General features: G+C 42.5%; 1 protein-coding gene across 1 annotated transcript; it reads right to left on the minus strand.

Moving 5' to 3' along the window:
• TMEM35A (transmembrane protein 35A) lies at nt 1–11308 on the minus strand. The gene is made up of 2 exons (XM_081222016.1): nt 11103–11308; nt 1–1666 (listed from the first exon to the last, which is right to left on the minus strand). Exons 1-2 carry the CDS (start codon nt 11220–11222, stop codon nt 1253–1255), a joined length of 534 nt encoding a protein of 177 aa, XP_081078142.1. The 5' UTR covers nt 11223–11308; the 3' UTR covers nt 1–1252.

An 11308-nucleotide genomic window follows, 5' to 3' on the forward strand; every position in this document is an offset into this window, starting at 1 on the left:
CTGGCACAATAATATTAAAACCATCAAAGCACATCTAACAAGGAGAAGCAGCAGTACGTAATGAAGAAAGCAAATTTTCGTACTGCTCAGTCCAACTAACTTATATCAAATGTCCTTCCCCCAGCTAAACTCCACTCACTGGAATGATAAAGAGGTGTAGAGGAGACAGCTGTGGGGGGTAACTTGGATCTCTGCTTACACTAGCAAAGCTCAGTGAAAATTCAATAGGAATAGTGAATCTGTTTGGCAGCGAAACACTGGATATGGCTCCTCTGTCAAATTTCAGATGATTTAAGAGAACAGCTAGTTTGAGATTCACAGACTTCTAACGGGACTAATCCTCGCTCCCTCAACCGCAACAGTGGAGCAGCTGCCAAATTCTGACTAGCTGCTGAGAATAGTGGAAGTGAGGCAGCTTTTGGCTTAAGAAAATCCAAAAAAGATGTCCGATATAAAGTTTACTGTTTCAGTTTCCAAGTGTGAGTAAAGGAGCTTAGTAGGTCAGGCTCCAACAAAGGCAAGGTGAAACTTCCAATTTTATCACTTGAAGAATTAGATTATCTATTGACTGCACATTTCCCTTATTTTAATTAAACTCAGTATGGAGTACTTACAATTTAAACAACTGTTAAAGTAGAAGTTAATTCATTTTACATGTAACTCAGTGTCTCAAATTGAAGGAAATTTTTCCTAAAGTGGTAGGTTTAAGTTTTCAGCTTAATCTAGTGAGGGATTCCCCCATCCCATGGGAATACATAGTTTGTTTTATACCAAGAAGTAGCATTCTCTTTATAGGAGATTTATTTTATTCCGCCTTCACTAGAATCAGTCTATAAAGGGAAGGATACCTATGCAGGATTAGTTCAAGATCAGAGCCTTCTCCTTCGCACGTGTATGCAAACACGCAAACACACACACACAGTAAGTAACATTTTCCCACACTTAATCTCACAGTCACATGCTTGCTGGAGTCCATCTCACAAATACACTTCAATAGTTAGCCATATACATGTACATGCAGCAAGATGTGAGAGTTGCCCCAGAGTGATTAAAGGTGGTGCACATACATCTATGTGGGGAGGTCATTTCAGGGTATAGGTGTACACAAGCCAATAGGGCCATTAATTTGCAGGTTATATTTGTCCCTTTTCCCCCAAGATAAATAAATCAAATGAAAAACACACACTGACATCTTCCTGGGTGTCATGGAGGCAACTGCCTGAAAGGTCCACTTTTTTGCACTTCCGCTTTCCTACGACAATTTCATTTTGCCCTGAGGCGCCTTCTCATATAAGGACGGCTGCTCCTCGGTACTTCCTGCATTGCCGGTACTCCCCGCATTCCCTGGCAGCGAGGATTTCTTCTCAGAGGACCGGTCTTCGGGCTTTCGGGCAATCAGTAGGCGGCAGGTGAGCAGGATGCCGAACACCAGGGCATGGGCGTAGCGTTTGAGAGGATCACCGACTAGCTGGTGGAAGAAGAGCACAGCCAACACCAGCAAAAGTAGGAAGAAGTTGGCCACATCTTTGGGACGCCCAGGCACAAGGGTCATGACAATGCCACAGGCCACCTCAAGAGCACCAATGCTTTTGCGGAGGAGAATGGAATTGATCCCCATTTTCTTCAGCAGAGGGAGGGCTCGGACATAGCTCTTGTAAGCACGTTTCTAGAGTGGAATACCATAAGGAAATCGCTGCATTAACCATGGTTTTTAACGTTAGAATGAAGAAAACACAAGCAAGGTCCTTCTTCCCCACCATTCCCTTTCCACACCAGCCAAGGGTGTCATATTCTTTTTTTACTGTGCCCCCTAAATAAAAGCCTTGTAATTAAGGAAAAAAGCAAGCAATCTGCTGAGATCCCTGTGAATTAAACCTTAATAACAGCACCAAAGGTAAGATAATTTGGCTTTATAGTTTAAAAAAATATTTTTTGGGGGGGCCACACCATGTGGGCGGAATGCGGGATCTTAGTTCCCCAGTCAGGGATCAAACCCATGCCCCCTGCAGTGGAAGCACCTTTTATTAAAAAATTTTTTTCTGATCATAAATCATAAACAACATTAAGAATTTAAAAGAAAATTCACTGGGCCCATAAAAACTGGTACTGATTAGCCATATCCACATTTTCTAGTGCCTACATTGTCCAAACCCAGGTGCATATGAATACCAACAAAAATGAGACAAGGCGGTAAAGCCTCACTAATTTGGACTTCCCTAATTTGGAATCTGTGTTAATTCAAAAAAGAGCTGAGTTGGAGTTTACATTTGTGGAATCTGTAAAAATAAAAAAAGTGTGTGCTAAGCAAACAGAAAAATTTAAATGTACGCAAATGTTAGCCCCTTATATATCTTTAAAACATGGTTAAGACAAAAATTGTTCTTATGGTCATTGAGATAAATCCCTAGGATTCTACAAGACACTACTTTGATTAGCCTGGTTCAAGTTCATTAATTTTAATTCAATAAACATTTATTGAATACCTATTATGGATTATGTGATGGAGATATAGAGATGAATATGATAGGGTCAAGAAGCTCTCAGTGTAGTTGGGGGAAACAGATGCATAAACAACATTATAAAGCAGTATGGTTAGTGGTATATAATAGAGTACTGTATAAGGTCTAATTGTAGCCCAAAGGCAGATATCATGGAACAGAGAAGGGAGGCACTGGATATACTACAAAGTAATAGAATTATACTGACCTTAGAGTAATAGATAATCATATTTTTCACTATTCAGATTGACCCAATCCTCATTTTGTAGTAAATTGATGAGATTTTATCAAGTGTCTTTCTGGTTTTGCCCACTACTTTGTTTTCATGAAGTATCCATTAATTCATTCAATATTTGTTAAGTGCCTCCTGTGCTAGGCATTGTACTCGGTACTCCAGATACAGACATCAATCATTCAAAAGCCCTGCCTTCCTGAAGTTTGAGTTTATGAGAAGAAAAGTTATGGAAGTACATAAGTGCAATAAAGTGTTATGGGTGCTGAAATAAACTATGTAGTAGGTACAGTGGAGGCACACCAGAGTGGTCAAATCTCCCTAGAGGGGGACTGAGAAAAGCTAGAGTGGAATCTTAAAAGGAGAGCAGATGTTTGCAAGATCAATAAGGGAAGGGCATCGAGGGCAGAGGAAGCTGGATAAGCAAAGGCCCTGAAGCACAAAATAGACTGGCGTGTTTCGAACACTGTCCCAGCTCAGCATAGGTTGGGGGAGGAAGGGGGAAAGGGTGAGACATGAGAGAGAGAAGACAGATATGAATCAGATCATGGAGTGTTATGTTGTGGAGCTGGACTTTATCCTATAAGCCAGGGGAACAACATAATTTGCTTTTAAGGAAGGTCCCTCAGGAAGTAGCATGGAGGATGGATTGGAAGGCGTGTGCCTGGAAGCGAGGAGATCAGGTGAGAGAACTGGACTAGAGTAATGACAGTAAGGATAGAGGGAAGGGGAGAGACTCAAGGATACTTTGAATGCACAATCAACAGGAATTGATGTCTCATTGGATGTGGACACTGAGGGAAACGGAGAAGTCAAGAATGCATCCAGAAGAAGAGGGGGATGGGACAGGAAGGAATAAGGAACTCAATTTGGAGTTTTTTAGTTGAAGTGTCTCTAAGACACCTAAGTGGAGATGTCTGGTAGGCAACTCAATAATAGAGGTCTGGGGTAAAGATACAGAATTGACAGTTATCAGTATGCCCAAGTAGAATGTATACAGTGGGAAAATGTATGACAGATATTTAAAAAATGGGAGGAGGAAGAGAATCCACAAAATAGACAGAAGCAAGTGTGGTCAGAAAAGTAGGAGGAAAACCAGGAGAGATGGGGTCATAGGGGCCAAAAATTTTAAGAAGAGAATAGTCAAAAGCACCAGATGCAAGACAAGTATTACAAGAATCAGGCAGAAAGCCAACTTGACCTGTCAGGAGCATCTGGTGCTTAGAATAGTGTTCACACACTCTAGTTTGGAACAAATGTTAAGTCATTTCTCTAGTGAATGCACCTTTATTTCATGGATTAATTATCATGAGTAGCACAAGCTAGTCCTTTATGAGTACTGTTTCAAGACCAGTGGTTTAGTAAAAAAAAAAAAAAAAAAAAAAAAAAAAAGAATGGATTTGGATTCAAACAGGCTTGGCTTCAAATCCCATCTCCGTCATTTTCTAGTTGATGTCCCTGGGCAAATTATTTGCCCTCTCTGAGCCTCATTTTCCTGAGCAGGGCTGGGCCTAAGATAAAGTAAGCCTATGTCCCCTGAGTGTAAAATTTAAGAAGGCACCAAAACACTCATTGATTAAGGTAAATAATATCCACAACAAATAAAATATCACAACTTTAAGTAGAGGCAGGATCTGATTCTGCACTTGCACAACACTGCCTCACACCTCTTCTTAATCCTAGCCCTGTCAGATCCTGTCTTTATTTACCTTTATTCACCTCTAGTCCCTAACCTGTTCCTGAGCATATAGTGAAGCACAAAGTATCAGTCGTTCTTCCTCCCTCTTCCCATTTTAGGTTAAATCGGGGATTTTCAGAGAGAAATTAGGAGAGAGGATGACTAGTAGGCAGAGTAAAACCCTGGGCTGAACTGAGCTAGACCCATGTGGAGCAGAGCTGAGCCGAGGATTAGGGCATCTGGTAGTTTCTTCTCACTATTAACCTAGATGTCACCAGCCCACTCTCTCTCCCTCAGCACTCTGGTGATGGTAGCAGGGGGACATAAGGGAATGAAATCTAGACCCAAGAGTTTTCCTTAACACTTTTAAGCTAGGACCTTTTTAAATGAGCAACACAAATCTCCCCAAGAGGCAGTTCCTAAATCCTAAGTGTAACCTTCTGACATAATAAACACAGGAAGCAGGATGAGCTTCTTACAGCCAGTGCAGAGCCAAGATTTCCAGATGCTGACTGAATGGCTTCTGGTAACATTCCTTTTTTGCCTAGGGCTAACCACCCATCATTTAGGAATAGATTTTTATCTGTACTATAGTGAAATCTGTAGGCCAAATTCCAGGTCTCTAAATCAAGTTCCTATGACTTCAGTGATCATTGTTCTCTCCATTTGCTCTAACTCCATATTACTTTTTCAGTTGTTTGTCTAACCTCTTGAACTGCAGCTGTAGGTATTTCTATGCAGCAGTTGCCTCTTTCTTTCCTTCTTTTCTGAAGAGGAAACTGCATGTGATAAGCCATTTCATCAAATCTTTAGTTCAAAGCTGAGGAGGTACAGATAGCATCTATTCTCCTTGACTCCAGACAGGGAATGTCTAACTTGTTAGAGATGGGACTAAGCTGGGCTGAGGTTTTGACAGTCTAGGAAGCCCTTTATTCTTTCTCCTGTGGAGTAGGATAGAGACATCAAAAGTATCCTACTATTGCCAGCAGCAACAATACTTGGTCTGGGCCACCTCAATTCCAACAATAGAAGGGTCATGTGTCTTAAGTCTATAGTAATTAGATCTCTAATGACTTTAATTGTTCTGACAGTAAGAATAAAGGGAGTTGACTGAGTCACTCTCCCAAGAGGCTCTGGAAGTCCACTTTGTTATGTCTGTTTCTTTTTCATTGCCAGGACCCAGACCCTGAAACCATAGTTTCCTTATAGGGGAAGGAAGCAGGAGACAGAAGGGTTTAGTCAAATGTTTCAAATCCCTTTAATCAAAGGCAGTCATCTAGCAATATCCTTGGGCTAAGATAAGCTAAATTCCAATTTTAGTTTTGCCCCTAAATTGCTTGCAGAAAATTACTAAGTATTTTATTACCTCAGTTTCCCCTTTTGTAAATTAAATGAGCATTTTGGAGATTTGGTCAAAGAATCATAACGTCATAGCATCAACAAAGGGCCACACATACATATTTTATCATTAATGAACCACACAATTAGAAATCCATATGTTTGCAAGCCACAGTAATTATTTTAAGGATAATAGCAATGATTCAAGCAGGTCCGTTTTTATAGTATGAGACTATACGATTCAGACATGAGTCAAAAGCACATGGAGCCTTTCATTAGTTATACCTTTTTTCTTTTTATCATTTATTCTTCACAACACCCCAGGGGCCATGATCTCAAATTAATTACATTAAACTTGAGCAGCTCACAACTGGTTTACTTTAGTTCACTTATGCTAGTTAGGTAAAAGAAAAAAAATTTGGCTAATATACTGTATAATTCCATTTATATAAAGTTCAAAACAGGTGAAACTAACTTATATTGTTGGAGTTGGGATTTACCCTTGGGGAGGTAGTAATCGGAAGGGGCCAGGAGGGAGGTTTCTAGGATGCTGGTCACGTTCTGCTTCTTGATATGGGTGCTGGTTACACAGGGGGATTCTGAAAATTCCTCAAGCTGTATACACTTAGGCACATATTTCAGTATGTATGTTATACTTCAATACAATTTACAGGGAAAAAACTATATGAAAGTAAAAGAGGACACTGACAAATATATTTTGGCTAAAAATCTCAGCCTGGTTGATATCTTAGATCATAAAGGTTACATAAGTGCTGCAAAATTTACTGTTTCAAGTATGATTTTCCTGAATCTCTGTAGGAAAAATAGCCATATGTGAATCATATATCATTTCTTAAATGCAATAATAAACCATCACATATTTAATTGCCAAATATCCATGTGAATGAAAAACACCTTTTAAGCAGTTCTACCTTCCACTGTCATATAATGCCCACCAAGCTAGCAAACCTGGTCCTACTAACCAAAGTGGATCCCTCCCAGATTGCATCTAAGGGGAGAAGGGTCTGACTTCCACTGACAGTCAAAAGTCACTCTGAAACAAGCACAGCCGTTGGCCATTGAGAGGCTATAAGCTCCCTGGCATAAATTTCAATGTAGTTTAGCTTAGGATGGCTAGCTGTGTGAACTAAGCAAAGTAATTTCACATCTCAGGGTCAGTTGCCTCTCTGGGGGAATAAACGTACTGTACCACCTCAGAGAACAGTCTAAGCATCAGTAAATTACTATCTTATTATTATTATCTTAGTATTATTACCTTATCATTCCAACTATTATGCAGTTGGAAAGCAATTAATAGTGCGATTGGAAGTATAAAAGATCACCTATGGACATTAAATAAACTGCCCAAACCTATCTGGAGTATTTTCCTAGGGCTACACAAACCCTGGGGAAATACCGGAGGGCATTTAACTATAAATAAGCAAATCATCCAAATCAACAACAAACCTTCCCTATAAGGGGATGCAAAGAAGTGGCAGAGACCTGCCCTGTCAGAGACTTGCCCTCTCTTCCTCAGGGTCAAAATCCTTTGGCTTCAATGTGACAGGATTTGTGGTGTTTTCTTACTATTCCATTTGTGGCCCTTTGTGCTTACAGGATAGAACCACTGTTACAAAGAGCTGAATACCAAATTTAGAGCAAGTCAACCATTCATATGTTAAACTGCTTAACAGCCTTTGTAAGTGCTGTCTCACAATTTCAAGTGAATTAATGAAGGCATTTAGTCAGGGGAGGGGTCAGTCGTGTTGAATTCACATGGGATTTAGAGTACTCTACAAAGGCACTTGCTAAATTGGGAGGAGGTGTCAAGTGACACATACCAAACAGGCTATTCAAGAGAGGCATCCGGAAATTCTGCATGGGATCCACTGTGTATTACCCAGCAGCAAGTGTGGAGTTTTCTATATTAGCTGACTGCATAGAGGTCTGTTCACCATGGCATAAGGAAATAGTATCTTGCTCTTTTACATGCCTGATTTCAATCCCTTAAACTGGCCATTCGAATTAGTCAGGAAACCACTACGTAAAATAGAATCAATTATCATCACCTCAACCCAGAGCATTTCCTGAACACCTACCATATTCATACACTGTACTAGATGCTTCCATATGTAATCTCAGTTAATATTTACAACTTCCTGTGGTAAGTTGTTATCCTCATTTTACAGATGAGGAAAACTGAGACAGACACTAAGAGTGTCAGGTCTTGAACCCAAATCTACATGACTCCAAGTCTGTACTCCTTCCACTAACCTTTCCTGGCTTCCCCAGTAGAGACAGGAAAGAAGTCCATAGTCATTTGTCTGTCTGGTTTTTAGCAGTGATTTTCCATGGAGGGGATAACACCTAAACATAACACTAATGGCTTTAGAACAAGAAAAAAATAGTTGATAGAAAAGCAAAAAAAAAAAAAAACCTCTAAATTTGAAAAATTGGTTTCGAAGTAAAATGAAACCCAAAAATATGGGATTGGGGCAGTTAAACTGGTACCAAAAAAGGAGAAAAAATGTGCCAGATATTTTCAAGAATCAGTTGTAAGTTCTGACATCCAAAAAAAGCAGTTGTAACCATTAATGACTCCTTCACTAGGAATACTGAGTCACAGACTTGGTTTCTAATCTCTGCTCCAACAGCAGCTTACCCTAGGATCTTGGATAAGTCATTAAACTTGCTCTGTTTCAGTTTATCCATCAGTAAAATATGCATAACTTTAAAAAATGAATCTACCTCACAGAGATGTTTTAAAGAATAAACAACAAGAGCAACAACAACAGCTTGAGATTTTATACAAAAAGCCACTGCAGTCAATACATGACTAACTCCATCAATGCAGAGGAATCACTCCTAAATGCAAAACAGAAAATCCCATAGAGTCATCCCAGCTGATCTCTGGTTGGGCAAGAAATGGCTTCTGAACTGCATGATCAAGAGCCAACCAGAGAAATCTGAAGGGTGGTGACAAGCCAAGACAATGCTACAATGACTCATTCATTCACCCAGCCACTCAACAAATATAAACTGAGCAACTTCTTTGTGCTAGAACTGAATTGTCCCCACTCCCTATGGATTCAACAATAAAGCTGGGCCGGCCCAGGCACTATGCAGTGGGCCCTATGCCAGAAAGCCATCTCTAGCCTGGGGCCCAATGCTCAATGCAGGAGGGGACCCTGGAAAACGGCGGTCTGAAAATCCTCCTCAAGCTTCATGCTACTGTGAAGTTTACCTCCCAGCTAGATATAGTTCTTCCATTGCCTCCAGATGCCCCTGAGCACAGAAGCACGGAATTGTGCATACATACACACACACAATGGTTCTGTACTGCTGTATTAGATTATACCTATTTAAATATGTTCCTTTGTATGATATGGAATCTTCATATATTTCTTCTGCCTTTCATTAAACTGTAATAGACAGCTCCACACCCTAGGAAGAAACCTACTGCAAACCCATCTGTGGCTGGTCCTCCTCATGAGCTCCTGCCAAGCTGACAGGAAGCTTCCCGGTGACTCCATCTTAGTTGGATTGCCTGCAAAACCTAACACTGTACTTAGGGTGCAGCTTGGGCAGCCTATAAAGCAGCTGAGCAGGATATAGGGAGACAGGGAGTATACTGAAGAAGGGTACTATGTCCCTAAGGTAACAGAAAGCTTAAATATACCCAAGGTACACACACATAAACATATAAATGTATGCATATATGAAAAGGAAAGAAAAGCAAGAGCATATGCATTTATTTATAATCTAATGCCAAACTACTGCTGCCAAGACAAAAATATAGTGGCAATTCCCCTCCACCCTTTCCCTCTGCCTTTGGTGGCTTCTGCTACCCCACTTCCCCTCCCCTCCCCAATGCAGGCTGCCTTGGATACTCATTTTGACCTGATTTCAATTCCATCTGGTCAAATGGGAAAGGGGGAAGGAGAAACACATTAGGATTTGCAACTGGGGCTAGACCTTGGCCCCTGAGTCCCAGCCACCCTCCCCGACACCAAGGTGATCCTGTGGTGAGAGAGACATGGGAAACACCAGCTCAAACCCTGAGACAGAAGCTGGAGCTGCCTGCAAACATTTCTGAGCATCTACAATTTGCCAGACTCCATCCACTTGCAGCTCACGTTGAGGGGCTCTGGAAGGCTCCGCAGTGAGCTCCAGGAGAGCTATTTATTCCTGTCAACTGTCAACGTGTGGGGCTATTCCTCCTTGCCTTAGCCCTAATGGGGAATCCCTCTTGCCTTTCTTCTCTCTCCCTCCTGTTCCTCCCCTAAGCTCTTTTCCTTCTTGACCTTGAGAACCCATTAATGGGCTCCCTCCCCTTACTGGCAGCCTGGCAGAAGCAGTGAGAAGCAGGTTCTCTTCAGCTGGGGCGGGGAAATGAAGAGGCAAAGTGACAGGGGGAGAAGCGAGAGCGGAAGTGCTGGAAACATCCCCTGCCATCACCTCATACTCCACAGCATAGGAACAAGTCTTCTTCACACCCAACTGTGGAGAGCAGCCCAGCCCCCAGGTTGCAGAGGAGATGTTTTGGCCATTCACCTTCAGGTGATTCTAACTCTGTGGAGGTGAAAACCTTCAGAGGGCCTGGCCCTGGGCATCCACGGGAGACAAGGTGGGGATTAAGGACTATTTTGCAGGAGAGGAAAAGCAGACTTTGCAGATTTTGCAGATTAGCCCATATACAAAACAAAATAAAGCAAAACATCCAGCTCTCCCTTGAGAGAAGGGGAAGAAGCAGGCTCTCGGTGACCTTTACTTGGGCCAAGTCGGCTTTGTCTCAAGGGTATAGACACACACCCAGGCGGCTAGGGGAACACCATCAGCTCTCCGCCAGGGATGAGGAATACCTTCCCCGCCCCTAAAAATTGCTTGTTTCAGTAGCGCATTCGCCCTCAGCTCTTTCCTCCTTGCCTTTGTTCTTCTCCAAGATAAATAAACTCTCCAGCTTGCTAAACTCTTGGCTCCAAGGGAAAGAATCAGACTTGCAGACTGGCTGCCGGGACTTTGGGTGTGCTGGAAGGAGGGAAGGGCTCCTGCCAATGACAGGTGTTACGCAGGTCTCAGCCCTCCGGTTTACTTGGGGGTGGGGGTACTCACTGGGCAACCCCTCCCCCAGCTGGCATTCAGTGGCTCCAAAACAGTTGCTCCCCGCATAGCCCGCAAATGAAATCGCTCTCGTCCAGCTGCTCCTTCCCAGCTGCAAAGTTGTTGGGGAGAAGGGAGGGTCTGGGGTGGGGGTAGGGGTGAAAGGGCTGGGACCGTGGACCGGGAAGGAAAGAAGGGGAGAGGTACTCGCCATCCCTTGGGGGTGCGCTCCTCATCACCCGTTTGCTTCACTTACCATCTCACTGTAGGCATCCTTGCTGAGCCTGGGGGTCAACTTGATAGTCCCCATGAAAACAAAGAAGAGTCCCAGGGCCACTGAGAGTGCCACGACGGTTACCGTTCTAGGGGATGCCATGGGGTCACCAAGGCAGGTCCCGACTAATACTGCTGCTTTGCGCACCCTGTCTGTCTAAGGCGCAGGCACTTAGCACAGAGAGAGCA

The sequence above is a fragment of the Mesoplodon bidens genome (assembly GCF_964165515.1).
Source record: "Mesoplodon bidens genome assembly, chromosome: X".
Lineage (NCBI taxonomy): Eukaryota > Metazoa > Chordata > Mammalia > Artiodactyla > Ziphiidae > Mesoplodon > Mesoplodon bidens.